At 30.1% G+C, this 18,172-nt stretch overlaps 2 protein-coding genes across 2 annotated transcripts; one reads left to right on the forward strand and one right to left on the reverse strand.

Annotated features, from left to right (window-relative positions):
• Nucleotides 1-14,118: 14,118 nt before the first annotated feature.
• On the forward strand, nucleotides 14,119-15,434 carry LOC137827273 (uncharacterized). Its single transcript, XM_068633561.1, has 2 exons — nucleotides 14,119-14,741; nucleotides 15,267-15,434. The coding sequence occupies exons 1-2, from the start codon at nucleotides 14,172-14,174 to the stop codon at nucleotides 15,312-15,314; spliced, it is 618 nt and encodes a 205-aa protein (XP_068489662.1). The 5' UTR covers nucleotides 14,119-14,171; the 3' UTR covers nucleotides 15,315-15,434.
• A 919-nt stretch (nucleotides 15,435-16,353) lies between these two features.
• Nucleotides 16,354-18,172, reverse strand: LOC137827268 (bidirectional sugar transporter SWEET2-like). The gene is made up of 6 exons (XM_068633551.1): nucleotides 17,815-18,172; nucleotides 17,641-17,677; nucleotides 17,314-17,530; nucleotides 17,054-17,212; nucleotides 16,835-16,954; nucleotides 16,354-16,725 (listed from the first exon to the last, which is right to left on the reverse strand). Exons 1-6 carry the CDS (start codon nucleotides 17,873-17,875, stop codon nucleotides 16,612-16,614), a joined length of 708 nt encoding a protein of 235 aa, XP_068489652.1. The 5' UTR covers nucleotides 17,876-18,172; the 3' UTR covers nucleotides 16,354-16,611.

Genomic DNA, 18,172 nt, shown 5'->3' on the forward strand with positions numbered 1-18,172 from the left:
AAAATAATAATAATATACATAATAATTATCATAATCATAATAATTATAATAATCATTATAAATATAATAATAATTATAATATAATCACATAATTTGTTTGGTGTTTGGTGTAATGATTATAAGTTTTATGTCCTAAGATTTTATTTTGATTTTTTTTAACATATTGTTAATAACAATAATAAAAATAATTATAATATAAATATAGTATGAAAGAATAAGCACAATTATCTAAAGGTAATTATCACAATTAAATAACTGTGGACTAAATATAAATATAACACTTAAAAAAAAATTCCTAAAGAAAAGTTAAATGTTAACAATGTGACCTATTTAGGTCAATATATCCATGGCTGGAAAATCGAGACTAAACTATTGCTTAAAATTTAAACCACGATCTTTATGTTTTATGTCACAGTTTTATATTGTTAGCTAAAATTAGTGATTAATAAGATCTTTATGTTTTATGTCACAGTTTTATATTGTTAGCTAAAATTAGTGATTGATAAGTCTTTGTTGTGTATTATAAAATATTTAAAGTTTATCTGTTAGACGAAGTATATTTATTGTTTTTTCAAAAATAATTTATCAAATAAAGAGTACTAAGTAAGACGAGATGAGACGAAACACATAATTAAAAAATATTTATACACTTGCGTGTGACAAGACTTGATTGCGTGTGACAAGACTTGATACTTATAAAAAAAATATTTTATACTTTATTATTTAAAAACAAAACAAAATTAAAAGATATACGGACTTTGATCAAACAAAATATATAAAATATATTTGAAGTAAAATTTTATAAAAATTCTTACTTTTTATTTTGAAAATTATGAACACAATTAAATATACTATATTTATTAAATATAATATAATTAATAGTTTTTAATAAAGTTATATTATTTAATAAAAATATTTAATGCTAAGTAAAAAATAGTTATATATTTTTATTTTTTATAAAAGCTTTCATGTTAGACATCATTATGCAACTTGAGATCTCAGTTAGGCTAACATTTCAAATAACAATAATCATCTGCCCTCACATGAAAAAGAAAAATTATTCAAAAAATACAAAAAATACAAAAAAATATGAATGGACTAGACCAAAACCCATATGTTAAAAAAAACGATATATTGGTAGACTATACATATTCATAAAGAATTCTAAGAACAAATTAGATGAAAACCTATTATACCAATGAAATGATTTTCTATGAAAAAAAATCTAAATTAGCCAACATATCAGTACACACATTCCCTTCATGAAAAATATGAGTAACCATAAACCTGATTTTCTCACAATAATTAAGACAAGTATAACATCAATTACGAAACATCCACGAAACACTAGTCCTAGCAGTAAACGCAACATAAACCAATGCAGAATCACATTCAAGCCATACATTAGTAAGCCTCATCTTTTGAGTTTTCTCGATAGCATGTATAACTCCATAAATCTTAGCAAGCATAATAGTCTGAACTTCAAGAAACGCAGAGAAAACACCAATAAACTTCCCCATACTCCCATAGAAAATACCTCCACAAGTAGCAAGACCATGAAATCCCCTAACAGCCCCATCAGTGTTAATTTTAACCTAACATGGTGAAGGAAACTCCCATCGAATAGGTGGAGGACGAAGAACTTTACCAGTACAAATATTAATACAAAAAAACTTAATCACGTTGAAATCCAACATCTTATTCTTCATTAAAGCTTTAGACGAATTTCCCACTAGACAAGTTAAATCTTTAATTACTGAAATAGCATAATTCCTCATGCGCCATATCATCCAAATAGAAAAATTTATCACAACAAACTTAATCAATTTAACCAAAGGACTACCATCACTCTTAATAAAAGAAAGAAGATCATACTTATTAGAGCAATGAGAAGTAAGAAAAATCTTCCGAACCCAACTCCAAATATGCAAAGAATTAGAACATTCAAAAAAATAAATGTTGAATAGATTCCTCGTGCTTTTTGATGACTTTTTACGGCAAGTGCACCGCGTTTGTCAGAAGTAATAATTGTCCCTAAGGACGGATATCGATCCCACAAAGAACAGTGAATTATCGAGTACAATATTCGCTAAATATAACAACAGAACAATAAAAAAGAGTTTGAAGTGATTATGTTGGCACTGATCAATAAGAAAACAAACAAAGAATTAGTTGCTTCAATTGGAAAAATTGGGATTAAGTTTCATCTCTCTCACTCTCATGTATTTTGATTAGCATGTTAATATTAAGTTCTTTAATTGAAATTGATGCCCGTATAAAAATCATTTATATCGATTCCTCGCATATAAAATCCTTAAGAATGTTCCCTAACTATCGATCCCTCGCATACTTATAAGAACAACTTAGAACGAAGCTCAGACGTTTAATAGCAATTAACATTTCAAGTCTATTCCTAGCACTCAAATATGTTAAGTATTGTTGTTTAGGTCCGAACCCTAAAAATACCTCCCGGTCAGATTTAAGATTCTCAATTTGTCACGGAGAATTAAAAGTAAAACAACAATACCAATAATCAATCAAGAACTGAATATTAATATTTAAAATATCACCTCAATACATAAGAGTTTGAGCAGATTACTCCCAATCCCAAAGGGTAGAATTAGCCACGCATACTTCTATCACCTTCCATTCTCCCAATTGGGTTACAATTCACTCTATGGTGTTTTCCTCTCAATCTGGCACACTAAGGTTGAGCTTCTAGCCCTCTATTTATCCTAGTTTTCTAGGGTTAGGTTGTTTATTGTGTCGCGCTAATGGGCTAAATGATAAAACATAAAAAAAGGCCCAATCTTTCTTTGCATCTTTTCCATTCTGGGACCTTCTATCTTTATCTTTTTAGCTTAAATCATTCATCTTTAATCCAAATCTCCAATCTTCCTTAGAAATCTGCAATTAACACCAAATTTGGGAATAAAATACTCTTATTCAAATAAAGATCATAAAAAATGTAAAAAGGTATAAATTCATAAATTAGGGATTATTTTATATGTAAATTAGCAATAAATCCTCATAAGTGCCTATATTTTAATATGAAATATTACTGAAATTAGACACTTATCACTTTTCACAAAGTGTACACATAAAACATATATGCAAACCTTTATTCTGAATATGTTGATCTGTAGGAAGCCACCCATGAAAAGTTTTTCAGAGTACTAAAGTTTTGGAAGATGAAATATATGAAGACCAAATGAATTTACCCCAACCACAGGGAACCCCTGGTTCCAAGAAAAAAGTCATAGCCGAGTTAAGAGTGAAACGACTAGATTAATCTAGAATCTAATTAGGAATATCATGTTTCTCCCTAACCATGATATGATTAAAAACAAAAGAGGTATCTGCTGTAAAGACAAGGAAATATTCCAATCACAACCAGTCCAAAAATGAAAGACTGTATCCAGAATGAACTTGATGACTTTTTACGGCAAGTGCACTGCTTTGTCAGAAGTAATAATGTGTCCCTAAGGACGGATATCGACCCCACAAGGAACAATTGAATATTAAAGTTAAAGATTCGCTAAATATAAAAACAGAATAATAAAAGTTGGTTTGAGAATTATTATGATGGCAAGAATTAACAAGAAAACAATTCAAAGAGTTGTTGCTTCAATTGGAAAAATAGGGATTGGGTTTCATCTTTCTCACTCTTGTATTTAGATTAGCCTGATAATATTATGTCCTTTGATTGATATTGATGCCCATATAAAAATTATTTATATCAATTTCTCGTATATAAAATTCTTAAGATGCTTCCTAAATATCAATTCCTCGCATATTTATAAAAACAACTTAGTTATAAGATCGGACGTTGATAGCAATTAACATTTCAAGTCTATTCTTAGTATTCAAATATACAAAGTATTATTGATTAGGTTAGAACCCTACAAATACTTTCCAGTCAGATTTAAGATTCTAGATTAAGAATTAGAAGAAAAACAATAATACCAATAATTAATCAAGAACATAATATTATGTTGAGAGATCATCTTAATACATAAGAGTTTGAACAAATTACTCCTAATCCCAAAGGGTAGAATTAGCCACACATCTTCTAATACCTTTTATTCTCCCAATTGGGTTACAAGTCACTCAATGGTGTTTTTTTGTCAATCTTGCACACTAGGGTGGAGCCTCAAGCCCCTTATTTAACCTAATTTGCTAGGGTTAGGTGACTTCTTGCGTCGCGCTAATGGGCTTGTTGATTAAAACATAAAATGGCCCAATGGTTCGAGTGTTTTCTCGCTCAAGAGAGATATAACTCGTTGAGTGAGAAAGGTGTCGATTTTTAAACACTGCCACTAGAGCATTCTCACTCAAGCGAGAAGAGACTCGCTTAAGCGAGTTGCTCTGTTGCTGAGTTGAGCTTTTTGTACTTTTGTGTGTTCATGTGCCTTCCAACTTTCTCCTTGTAACTTATACAATTCTGTTTTAGCACAATCATCTCCATTCTTCCCAAGAAACATGAAATTAACACAAAATTTGGGAATAAAATGTTCTTATTCAAATAAAGATCATAAAATATGTAAAAGGTATAAATTCATAAATTATGGATTATTTTATATGTAATTTAGAAATTAATACTCATAAATGCCTATATTTTAATAAGAAATATTACTAAAATTAGGCACTTATTAGTAAACACCATGAGATAACCTTGCAATATTTGCTAAAGATGTAGTAGAACACCATTTATCATTCTAGAAATTAATAAAAGTACATGTACCAACAGTCCAAGAAGTATAATAAAGTATAATAGAATAAATCTGCTTAATTCCAAGGCAAAGAGATGAGGATTTATAAACCATTCTAAACTCGTATTTTGATTTAAGAACCCTGGTTTTTAAGAGAAAAGATCAAGGTTTGTTACTATAAGCAAAATTCCAAGTAAGCTTAAGAAGATACACATTATTTTCATGATGAAGGTTAATAATCTTCAAACCTCCATTCTCAAAAGGAGAACAAATCGTAGCCCAATTAACAATAGTTATTCCTTTTTTTTTTTTTTCAGAATATCACCAATCCAAATAAAATTTTGACGCTACTGCTCAACTTGCTTAAGAAGTGAAACAAGCCATTTATACATTTTAAAGCTATAAGCTATAAATCCAGTAATCACCATATTGACCAACTAAATATGGCCCATCATGCTAAGAGATTTATCTTTCCAAGATGTTAGCTTCAATTTGACTTTATCAGCCAAAGGTTGAAGAAATCGACACTTTGGAGCACCAACAAAGATAGACACTCCTAAGTAAGTGAAAGGGAGTGAGATAATCTTGCGGACTAGCCATATGTAGAATCTTTTTACCATTCACAAGCTTCGAGATACCTCTACTAAGAACTTCCTCTGTAAGACAAAAAAGTAAAGGAGACAAATGATCACCTTGTCTGACACCTCTACTATAAGGAAAAAAACCCCACCAAACTGTAATTTATTCTGATAGAAAGCATAATTGAATGGAGAATTGTAATAATTGAACCGACAAACGATGGGTGAAAACCAAAGCGTGTCAAAAGTAATAATAAGAACTTCCAACTCAGAGTGTCAAAGGCTTTATGAATATCAACTTTGTAAGCCACATTACCTCCTCTAACTTTTTTAGAAAGCATGTTAATAGCTTCAGAAGCAATACCAATACAAGCCTGAATTTGTCTACCCTGCACAAACCCATATTGATTAGGAGAAATGATTATAGCAGCCACAAGTGCAAGGATATCTGCCACTATCTTGGAAATAATCTTAAATTTGAAATTAACAACAACAATTGGCCTGTAATCTTTAATGGATTCAGTACCCTGAATCTTAGGAATAAGAGATACCACATTACTGTTCATTCTAGGGAGAACCCAATTTGGTTTAAAAAACTGTTGAACAACATTGCAAACATCTGTCCCAATAATTTCCCATCAAGAATGATAGAAAACACCACTAAAACCTTAAAAAAAATGGTTTCTAAATTAGTTTCTATTATTGTTAAATAGTTTCTAAATTGGTATCTAATTACCAACCAAGGTTTTAACTACCAATTATTTGGTTTCTAAATTTGGTAGCAAAAACATTGGTTTCTAATTAAATATCAATTTAGAAACCATTTAACAATAATAGAAATTAATTTAGAAACCAAAAATTTTGGAGTCTCTAAAATGGTCTCTAATTTAATCACTATAACAACTAATTATTTTTTGTCACTAAAAATTAGTTTCTATTTCATGATTTTCTTGTAGTGTTATAATTAAAGATTAATTTAGAATCTAAAGTAATTAGTAGTTATTTTTTTTCCTTTAACCAAACTTATGTTACAAGAGAGATAACTCCTAATTAAATTCTAAACATAGGAAGTTGATATCTATATGGAAAAAATCTAAACTATTACAAGATGGTTGAAATCAAATACCATAAAAAATCCATTCTATTATTAATCACCAGAGTAGTGAACTTACTATGATCTCAGTGTATAATGAATTTCGATCCCCCGAGAAAGCAGAGAAACTCCTTATATATCCCTCTCTACTACCTTTAAAGATGTCAACACAAGCAAGTAAACCTGGAGAACCTATAGTAGCTCTATCGGTATTGACTTTAATCCGGCCAACATCAGAAAATTGTCAAATCCCTTGAAATGGGACAAAAACCTTGGAAGGTCTCATGCTGATAAAATAAACTTTAACAGAAAAAATTTAGAAATATCATTATGCATATTTTATGTTTTTAAGCATTAACTGACATATGGACACATTCCTTAACAATACCAAAGTCTAAGGTGATGTATTTTTGAAATATAGGATAATTCCTCATTCTCTAAATTATCAATAAAGTGAAGGTGATAGTTGAAAGCCTAATAAGCTTAACCAAGTGACTACTTGGAGATTAAGGAAAGAAATAATTTGTGCAAAAATAATGTTAGACAAGTACTAGAAGGAATTATGAACCCAAGTCCAAAAATATTAGGCAAAAAGACAATCAAAGAATAAATGACAAACATGTTTCCCATTCTTCCTGCATAAAGAACACATAGAACATAAAATAACATCCATTTTTTGGACATCTTTATCAATAGGAAGTCTATTATGCAAAACTTTCCAAATAACTAAAGATCTGAAAGGGGAATGAAGTGAGACCAAACTAACTTTCCCCATTCTAAAGGAGAAGAAGAAAAGAAAAACTTCTTGACAACTTCATGAGAAAGCATACTGATGAGCATAATTTCATTCACACTTTAAAGTTTTAATAATATATTCTTGGAATGTAATCATGAATAAATCCACTATTTTAATTGAGATTAATCTAATTGAGTTTACTTTGGCTTTAACTTTATTTTTTTAATCTTATGTTTTAATTGTAGTAGATTGTTTGATAGAAGTGTCTAACAAGACGATCTGATAGAAGCGCCTACCACTATGAGTGGGTCGAATAACGTGAAAGTGTAAGTTGTTGTTTGAATTAAAACAAGAAATGAAATATGAGTTAAATAATTAGAGAATTAAATCTGCAATATCTTAGAAAAAGAATTAGAAACAAATCTTTTGCAGAGATATTCTCTCGAAATTCTGAAATTAAAAATCCCCTGTTAAATTCACAAAAAACTGAGTAAATATTCTTCAAAGATATTGTTCAAGTAAATCTTCTTCAGATATTTCTCACAACGACACTATGTTTAATTATAATGAATGCACAAATCTAAATCGATTTTGGAAAGAATATCTAGAAGAGAAGCGAGAAAGAGATCCGGAACTTATCAGAAAAGAAGATATTTGCTTGATAATTTTTTAAAAAAGAAAGGAAACATTTAATAATTGTAAACAATATCCTGAGGTAAACTTTGTGCAAAGAAAAAAAAAATTATAAAAGAGACTTTTGGAGAATAAACACGGGGTGGCGTTTTTTAGCATCACGTTTCAAAGGCGCACAACACACATTAAACCTACTTTTATTTATTTTTCTTATTTTTTGCATCCACATGGAAGGCTAAATTTTTTTAGGTTGATTCCCTTGTGATTTCTCATTGAATTTTAAGGTTTTTTTCAATAAAGTTTTGTTTTTCAATTTTCTGTAGCAGGTTATGATTTATTTTTTATCTTTTCGAAATTGAGTTTCTATCAAAGGAATTGTTTTTGAACGCTTGTTGAGAATTAAAATATTTTCTTTAATTAGATTTCTTGGTTAGTTTGCTTAGTTTTAAGCAATATCTTGTTTGCTTATTTCAAGAAGTAGAATTAGATAGATTTGGAGTCCAAAAATGAAAAGATTTAAATCTATGCATAAAATCTATTCGTCCTTATTTTTAATGTATCTTTAAAATCCATCTTTTCCTAAACAGGTTTATTCAAATAAACCTTAGAAATATATTTTCTAATGAATTGTGAATATCTCCCAATCTTCTTGGAACAAAATCAATTTTGAATAAATTGAAAATCTCAAGTACCCGATTTTCGCATCACGCGTTGTCTATAATGAAACAATTTTTTGATTAAAATTTGATTTGCTTTTACTAACCCATATTGCAAATACATTTAAATTAGTTTCTTAAATAGGTTTGAAGAAAAAACAAATTGGAAATCCAAGCTTTATACTTTGAGCGTATAGCACGAAAAGATAAAGATACTGTAATATCCAAGTTTAACCAACTCAAGTGCCCAAGTGCAAATATAAGGAGATTGAAGGTGGAGAACAAAAGGCATGACAAACAACAAAAAGAGATATTATGATCTTGTTGAATACACTATTGAGTGTTGCAGTGAGTTTCTACTCTAGTCTTTAGAGCATTATGTCTTTTGAGTTGCGTGTGAAATCAGTGTAATTCTTCACTCTGTGAAGTTATACCCATGTCAACTTTCTTTGTATCTCTAAGAGTGTTCTTTATTTCTTTTGAGATTTTTTAATCTTAGGCGAAGTTAAGTTGTAATCTAAAGAGGTTTGAATAGTTGTTGTAACTCGAAGAAGTGAGAATATTCGTTGTAACCTGGAGAGGTGAAAATACTCGTGTAACTAGTTGGTTAGTTGAAGCTCTTAAGAAGTTACTTAAGGGGATTAGATGTAGTCTGAGTTTAGGTGAACTAGGATAAATTATTGTGTGCTAACCTCTCGTTACACTTGTTATTGCTCATACTTTGTTATTTATTCTATTATTCTCGTTAGAGGGTTTGCCTAAACAATTATGCTAGACAATTTGATTTTTTATTACTAGACGGTCTAAGAGATAGTCTTTATTTATTCGTTGAAAAAAGAATCTAAGGGTCCATTCAGTCTCTCCTTTTTGGAGCCAACTTCACCTATATGTCTATCAAACCCTCTAGTCTATGTTATTCGCATCATACTCTTTCTACACTTTTGTCTTTATTACACTTGATGTTGTTTAGGTGCTTTCTTCAGTTGAGTCTTGGCAGATGAGTGGTTAGACTGTCTACTCCATGTAACCACTAGACTGTCTATTCTAAGAAATATTATACCGTCTACGGTGATTAAGAATATAAAATTAATAGTAAAAGAAATTAAGATCAAAATAAATCCAGTTGGATAAATTCTATTTAAAACAATGAATTTATACATAATTTTATATCAATACAACTATGATTAAAGGTTCTAAATTTGAATAAAGTTATGATCATCATTGGGTTGATTCAAGTTTCTTTCCTCTTGGTGTGATCCAAGAGTTGGACATATCGTCCTTAATTGTATTCAAGAGTTGATTTCCTGTGTTTTTTTTTGTCCTATATATGTTTTGCATATGTTGAGTGCTTGTAGTAAACATGCAAGGATAATGAATTTTGGCTATTCTAAGGGTGAATAGCTAAGACTAGATGTAGGATATGTTGTGATTTGAACCAATATAAATCTTATGTAATATATCTTATCCGTTCTTTATCACTTTCATATTGTTACTACTTTATAAGTTTTGGTGTGTGAAATTTTTATCAATCTTAATTCCACAATCAATTGCATTCAATTTTCTCATAAGATGAGTGTTTCAAAAGAGTTTAAGAAAGGGTTAATCTTTTCAAAAAGTTTTCAGAACCAATTCACCCTCCTCTTGGTTTAGCTTAGCCTCACATTTTTTCCAACAAAAAGTTGGTTGGATGGAGCAACTTTAGGAGCTTTTGTAAGAAACAACTAGTGAAACATTCCCTATAAGAAATCTAATCAGCATAAAATAAACATTTATAAGTATTTAACATTTACCATTAAATGCTTCATACTTATCATTTATGCAAGCAAAATCTAATCAATTAATGATGTATAAGCACTTAAGTCAATTAAAGCAAAAGCTTACCAAACAAAGTGTACTTATCCTTTGTCTAAGCAAAAGCTTATCAGATGAAGCATATAAGTAAAACATGTGTGTCTATTTGATTAGATGAAGTGCTTGTGTCTATCGAGACCTGATGCTTATAAAATAATGTTTTATACTTTGTTATTAAGCATATAACCACAACTAAACATAAGGTTGGTTCAACTTTGATCTAACACTTTAGGTTTTCCTCTCTCCTTACTTGAATTTTAGGTAGAAGAACTATAATGTATATTAAAATGCTCAAAACAGTATGAGTCATGCTTTTGTAGACCTTGCAAACCTATTAGTTTTGAGTTTTTTTTGTAATCCTTCGGTTTTGAATTTTTCTACTAGTGCACACAACAATGTCATATATAGATATGCAATTTTACACAACTTCATTTTAATTGTAACTTTACCAACAATGTCAACCTCCTTAAAAGGATTCAACATGACATTAGTTTTGTGCATTAAGTGGTATATTATACCTGCTATATCACATATATGGTAGACCATGTGTACATATAAATGTAATCACAATGTTGAGTACCAACACAAACACACATGACCTACTCATACTCTTCATCAATATGCATGAATGCATATTTTAAGGCAAACCTTTGTGTTCTTTTTTTTTATAAAGTTTATGTTAAATATATGTTTCGCAACGTGTAAACTTTTCTTAAAAAATGATGCTTTAATTTCATTACGCTATAAAGTTATGATGCTTTTCATTGCATCCTAAATCCAAAATACAAATTTAACCTTTCGATTACTCGATTCAAAACTTAATAAAGAGTATTATAAATTCCACAATCTCAAACACAAATTTGAACTCAATTTTATATTTTACTTTAATAATTCAGCTGACTATTTTTTAAATTTTGAATTACACAATAAAAAATTTGTATTTTAGATCGTCTAATATGAAATACTATTCTTAAGATCTAAATTGTAAAATAAAAAACAAAATCAATTTAGATATTCATTTACAAATTGTTGAATCTCACTAGCTTGTTGCTCAATCCAAAAAACTGTAAAATTATAATATGAAAAAAAATAATCAAAGAGAGCATCAGATCTTCGAAACCACGAAAAAAAAAACTATCAATATTTAGTAAATGAGTTACCCACCTTAAAACTCTACAGCACCTTGATTTTTAACTATTAACTTTCTAAAATGTAAAGTACTATTAGTGGAGTTTTATTAGATGCATGGAAGACTTAAACTCACTTTTAAAAAATTACTTAGATATTAAAAACACATAATACATATAGTAAAGGGTTAAAAATGTAATAATTAAATAAATTTATAATATTAAATACCGCAAAAATTAATCTTAATATTAAAAAATAGTTTTATATGCGTAATTATTTTTCTCATTATCTTCAATTTATTTATTTTATAATATATGTCATTTAATTTTAATAAATATTAAAATATAATTAAAAATATAAAATAGATAAAATGTAAAGAAGAAGAAAATTAAAATATTTTTTATATTCTTTTTTTTATTGTTCGGTTCATCCTCTCCTTAACACTAAAACATAAAATTTCTTATTTTTATTCATTTTTCACTTTTTCTTAATCATTTCTGAAGAAAGAAACGAAGGAAAACAAAAACTCATTGTTTCTACTCGTGTATTACTTGTTGTGTTTCATTTATGAAGAGAAAAGATAAGCCTCTCTTACCTCACTAATATTGAAAAACTATTTTAATAGTATATTATTTATTTATTTACATATGCAAAGAAAGAATGTTTGAAATATAAAAATTTGAATAATTATAATTTTGTCTTGTTTTTTATTCTAATTAATAAGATCTTAACTATGATGTGTTTTTTTCATAACCAATTTTTAAATGTGACTTCTTTATTTTATTATATCTCAAAAAAATTTAATTCTGATATTAAATTATTAATGAATTTAAGAATTTTAAAAAAGAATAAAATATGTATGATTTTTTAGAATTATAGTTATATTAGTGGGAATGATAATATATATAAATTTTGAATATAATATTTTGATTTAATTATTGGTCAACCAATAATTATATAAATATTTTTCCTATTTACTGTTGTTAATACGAGGATATGCATTATTTGCTTGGTTTGACTAAGTTTTTATATTTTTTTAATCTGACACCAAACTAAATCCTCTTCATGATTGACTTATTTGAAAGTAAAGTGATATTTATTTTTCACGCATTTCCATTATCAGTTAATCACTTATTAAGATCATATTTTGGCTGTTTCTTCACGTGCTTGTGCACCTCCATACTTATAAACATACCAAATAATACTCTTTATTCAATTATTTTTTTTCATTTCGGATCTGGACAAATTATACTTATAGATTCCAACTTCTACCATTCAAAATAAGTTTTTTTTCTTTTAAATTTATATTATAGATTATAAAATCTAAAAGGTATTTTTATAGAATCTATAAAATATTTTTTGGATCTAGAAATACTTTATGAATTCTATAATCAATACGTATTTTTTTTATTAAAAAAGAATTAGAAATACTTTCTGAATTAATTCAGGAAATATAAATAGAAAAATATATTTTCTAATTGTAACATCCGAATATATATTTTCAAAAATAAAATGGTCTTTTTTGTTAGGAGTGACAATGTGAGTTGACCCACCCCACATAGGCTCGTCCCGCATTTAGCCTGCAAAATGAGAGTCAGGTTGACCCATTTCGTACCAGAAGTGCTCATCCGCATAAGGAAAATATTTTTTTTAAATTAAAATTTAATTATAAAAAAAATATTTCTGCTACTGAAAAATTAAAATTCCATCTTTGTTTTAATTCGTTCAATTAAGATAAAAAAAAATATAAAGGCATTCAACTATACGGATTGTTAGAAGACTTGATTAAAAATAATTAATGTTTTGTTTTTGCATATATTCTTTTTCTGTATGTATATAATTGTACGAGAATATCTTATCAAAATTTTGCTACAAAATATTTTAATGAAATCTCTTCTTTATATTATTTTTTTATTAACAATTTTTAAATGTAAAATTTTACTTAAAACTAAATGCACTCTTATTTTTAATATTAACTTCTTTAAATGATTGAAATAAAACATATTTTTTTTTACATTAAATTTAATTTTTTAAAATAAAATAAAATAAAAATCACATTCCAATAATAATGTGTGAGTAGGTATGATTTTTTTTTTTAAAAAATAAAATATTTTTTATTTATTTATGCGAGCCAGCAGACTAACGCGTCCTGCCCCGTTGTTGACCCATACGGATTGCGGGTTATGCAGGACCGACCTAAGTGGGTTAGTGAGTTAGATTAGTGAGTTCATCCCGCACTTTTTAGTAGCGGCCCGACCCGCATAACCCATAGGCCAGCCCGCATGATCCACCCCGCATTTTCATCATACTTTTCACCTACTTTTCGTATAACCTATTGAGTGTGGGTTATGGAGGTGAAGGAAGATACAGCCATATTTTTTTATAAATTACAGCTTTAGTTTTACTTTGCATGACCTCTCTACCAGAGTAGATGCACATAGCTTCTACTTCCCATTCCCAAAGATCTAAGTAAGTTTTGCATCATCACTTGATGAGTAGCACAGAATTCGCGTGAGAAGCCTTTATTAATCATTGAACGGTGAGCCACCTTTGAATTCAACCGGTAACAATATTAACTACAACCAGAGGTGTTTATTGGGGTCCAAATTTCAACAATTCCACTAGCGGTGGATCTCATATGAAACTTGCCAACATCACTATGAATGCTTCATCCTTTTATCATCATTCTACATTAATTACTAAACATATTCTACTAAAAAACAAACTAGGCTCCTCCTCAGTTCACTTGGTCATACTCAAAGTAGAAAAGGAAAAAGAAAACTCATGGAAGCTTTGTGGGATTTGGAAGACAAATTGAAGATTTCAACACTAGGTGCTGTTCTTCTACTTGGATGTGCAACCTTTGCTCTTGTGTGCCTTTGCATTGTTATCACACTTAGAAGGAAGGCCTTTAACAATAAGATTGTACACCAAGAGGGTGCTTTGGATGAAGAGAATGAAAAGGATACCACAACAACTACTAATACTAATGCTAATACTATTATTGCTGCTACTGCTTCACCTACAGAATGGTCAGAGCCAAGTTGTGTAGGGTGGATTTCAGTGAAGAGGGTCCTGATGGGGTCAATGCTGTGGAGCAAGGCAAGCAAATTGGAGGAGAACATGGCATGGCAGAGAGAGAGGGGATCCCCACTACTTGGCTTACAAAGGCAGGGTCTTGAAAGTGGGTGGCAAAGCAATAACTCAGAATCTCCAGTGTGGCAAAGACCAATACTAAGAGGGGGGAAGTGTGAGTTGCCAAGTTTTAGTGGCCTCATTCTCTATGATGAAAAAGGAAGACTTCTTCGTGATTCAGAGAATGAAACGCACCACTTCATGGAAACTTCACAACAGGTAATTCTTCATCACCTTCATACTCATCATATAGGATAATCAAATTCTTACTTGTAGATAGGATGATTCTTTCCACTCTCAGTTTTAAGACTAACATGATGAATTTGGACAATAATGATTTGGTACCTATAAAGCAAAATGAGTGATTGCATGATACTTATGTCCATTTCTTTAATAAACCCCAAGATATCCCAAGAAGTTTTGGTCTTATTGCAGTGCTGATGCTTAATCTCACCTATAATTCTGTGTCCCTCATGGATATGTTCAATGAGAATCAAACTCAAATCCTCTCCTACACCCTCAACATGTGTTGCCAAAATTGAGTTGTCTATGTTCATTTTAAATGAATGCATGAATGCACACACAAAAAAGTTTGAATTTTCTTCCCCAATAACTTCTTGTTACTCAATAGGATGCAACAGTATTTGCTTCAAGATACTGAATCACAGGAATGTCATTGTTTCAGTTTCAGACAACATTTTGGCTGCATTTGTTTATTTCTAACTTTTATGCTGTTTGATGCAGGAAGTAGGAACTGTTACAGTGAGGACTACTCTAAGAGATTTACTTTAGTACTCGCTTACTGGGTTTTTCTATCTTGTAAGTTGTATCAGACAGACAATGCAGCTTCACAGTAATGACATGGTGTGATCAGTTCAAATACGTAATTATCATTTCATAAAATTGCAGTTTTTTCCTAGAATTCAATGATGCATCTTCCATTTCAATATCATTTCATAAATGACACATGAGGAAGCTGCAGTAAAAAAAGCAAAGAATAGAAAGAACGCAAAGGAAGTTTATGGCTATCTGAAAATTGTGGAAACTACACAAAATGGTATCTAGTTTAGCTGACAAGTTATCAAGTAGGAGATCATTTACAACTTTTTGTTAACTTCATACTTGGTTTACTGTGAAATCCTCTTTTTATGAAGATGTCAAATTTTAACAATATCCTTTTATGTTTCTTCCTTCAATCTCCTAATGGCCCTAATCTTACTTCTTAAAAATTTAACTACATTGTTCATGCTGACATTCAATTTTGCTATAATTGTACATTAACATTTGTTGAAGATCTCACGTCGACTAGAGATAAGAACATTTCATAGTATATAAATGACTGCAAAACTCATCTTATAAGCCTAATAGCATTACATTAAGATAAAGTTCTAGAATAATCTTCATGCAACAAGGTTGCTTATTAGACCACCAACTGAAGCCCGACAAATACATAATGGGGAAAATTAGCTAAATGGGATATCATGGGTAGGTTAATTGAGGTTAGATAAACCCCACTTTAGAAGTAATGACAGCACTTCAAAAAACTTCATCAGAGTCTTAAATCTGAAATTAAATATGGATAAAATAAGATTATGATCCATGATGACCTTCAGAAAATTGATGTATTTTAAAAGATAAGAGAATTTTCAGTTTATAGGTTCCTAACAGAAGAGATTGAATACCTGAAGTAAGAAGGTTTTAGAGTTTTCATTGGTACTATTTTCCCTTTTAAGGTGTATCAAGGTTGTACTGAACATCATTCAAAGATTGCAAAGATTTCATCCTCTCAGTTCAGGAAAAGCATTCATTCTCACATAGCAACAATAGCAAGTTGACAAAAAAGACACAGGCAGAAATGAAATTAAAATATAGTGGAAAGTTTCAATTCAAACATCTCCATGAATTGCATGGAAAAACTTCACACTCAAAACCACAAAATTCACTCATTCAACTCATGGAAATCATTTCAAACACAGAATGCCTGCTACTAATTTCAGAGAACCATTTCACTGCTGCCAAGACCATAAATCTTAATCACCTATGATGCATTTGCCTATGCCTCCACTTTGCCAACACTCACCAGCATGGATCATTCATACGAGACTATCAAGGGTTGTCTGCAGTTTTCAGTGGATAAAGTCTTGTAATAGAAATATAGTATCAATTGCACAATTCCTAAAACAGTTCCTATCCCATTTGGTACCTACAGAATCAAACACAGACAGGTTTATTTCACATAAAATCCAACCAAAAAAAGAGATTTGAAACTAAAATGAGTATCTCAAAAGGAAACGAGCTGAAAGGAAACTCACAGAAATGAAGGCATCATGGCTGAGAAATCCGTAAAGAAAGAAGGAGATGCTCATCAGGAAGGTGGAAAGTGAAAGATAAAAAGGCATAAACTCTACACTTTTTGTCCGAATGACCAATTTCTGAGAAGTTAGATAGACAAAATAAGAAAACAAAATTCACCAAGCTAACAGATGCAGAAACTGATAAATGGATTGGTGTCTAGGAAATGACAAGCATACAATTATGAACAATGGAGAGGCAAACATTGAAATGAGAGAAGCACAACTCAAGAATCCCACAAACATCCGGCGCATTGCACTGTCATCAATTTGCAAGCTCCCAGCCAGTATGATCACAAATATGCCCAAAACTGCTAAGAGTAATCCAAGCATTCTCACCTATCAAATCACAATTTATAGTACACAACAGCTTAAAAATAAACCATTTCTCTTTTGTATTTATCATTCATAACATTCCAATAGTTTATCAAAAGATTAACCTTTCTAGCTTTCTCAGCATATATCAAGAAGAGGATTATGTACACAAGCTGAAAGGCTGCCCCAATTGTATTAACAGTTGTCACCAACAGATTATGAGGTGATATAAGAGGTGTGCCATACCACAAGCAGATCAAGCAGTTCAAGAGAGAATAAACATATGGCAACCCTGAGAACATTTCTGTTGACCCATTTCTGATAATTCTCCTAAATGTAGGTCTACAGTTCAGAACAGAACAAGAGTTGTTATTATCAATGAAAAGATTCACAAACAACAATTTCTTCTCAGCTCAATTATCGTCAAAAAGTGTCCACTTTAAGAAACTTACATGGGGGATAAAAACAACCCAAAAGCAAAGATGTTCCCTGCAACTCAAAAAGTGTATAATCAAGACAGAGATAGGTCTAAATTTTATCTCATCGAAAAAGTAAAGTTTTTTCTTTTGGTTTTAAATCTATGTAACCAGAATAAATCACCCCAGAAGCTGAAGGAGGGAAAATACCAGCAACTCCAGCTGCATCTTTGCCAATCTCACAGATGGAATAACCACCAAACAGAAACATCACTGTTCAATCGACAAAACAAACTTCAACAGAAACAAATAACAAACTAAACCCTCAGTTTAGTACATATATGTACAAGAACATAAGAAATTGATATGAAATTTAAGATATGCTTGTTCTCTCTTTTTTGTCTGGTCAAGATCGCCCACGTTTGCAAAAACACTTCTCTTTATCTCCAAACATCTAATGATAAGGGTTGGTCACTGTCAATAATATGTTTTCTAAAGACACAGTGGCATGCTTAATGCCATAGCTGGCACTTGACAGAACCACTCCCATAGAACACGTTTTTGTGCC

This window comes from Phaseolus vulgaris, chromosome 11, assembly GCF_000499845.2.
Source record: "Phaseolus vulgaris cultivar G19833 chromosome 11, P. vulgaris v2.0, whole genome shotgun sequence".
Taxonomy (NCBI): domain Eukaryota; kingdom Viridiplantae; phylum Streptophyta; class Magnoliopsida; order Fabales; family Fabaceae; genus Phaseolus; species Phaseolus vulgaris.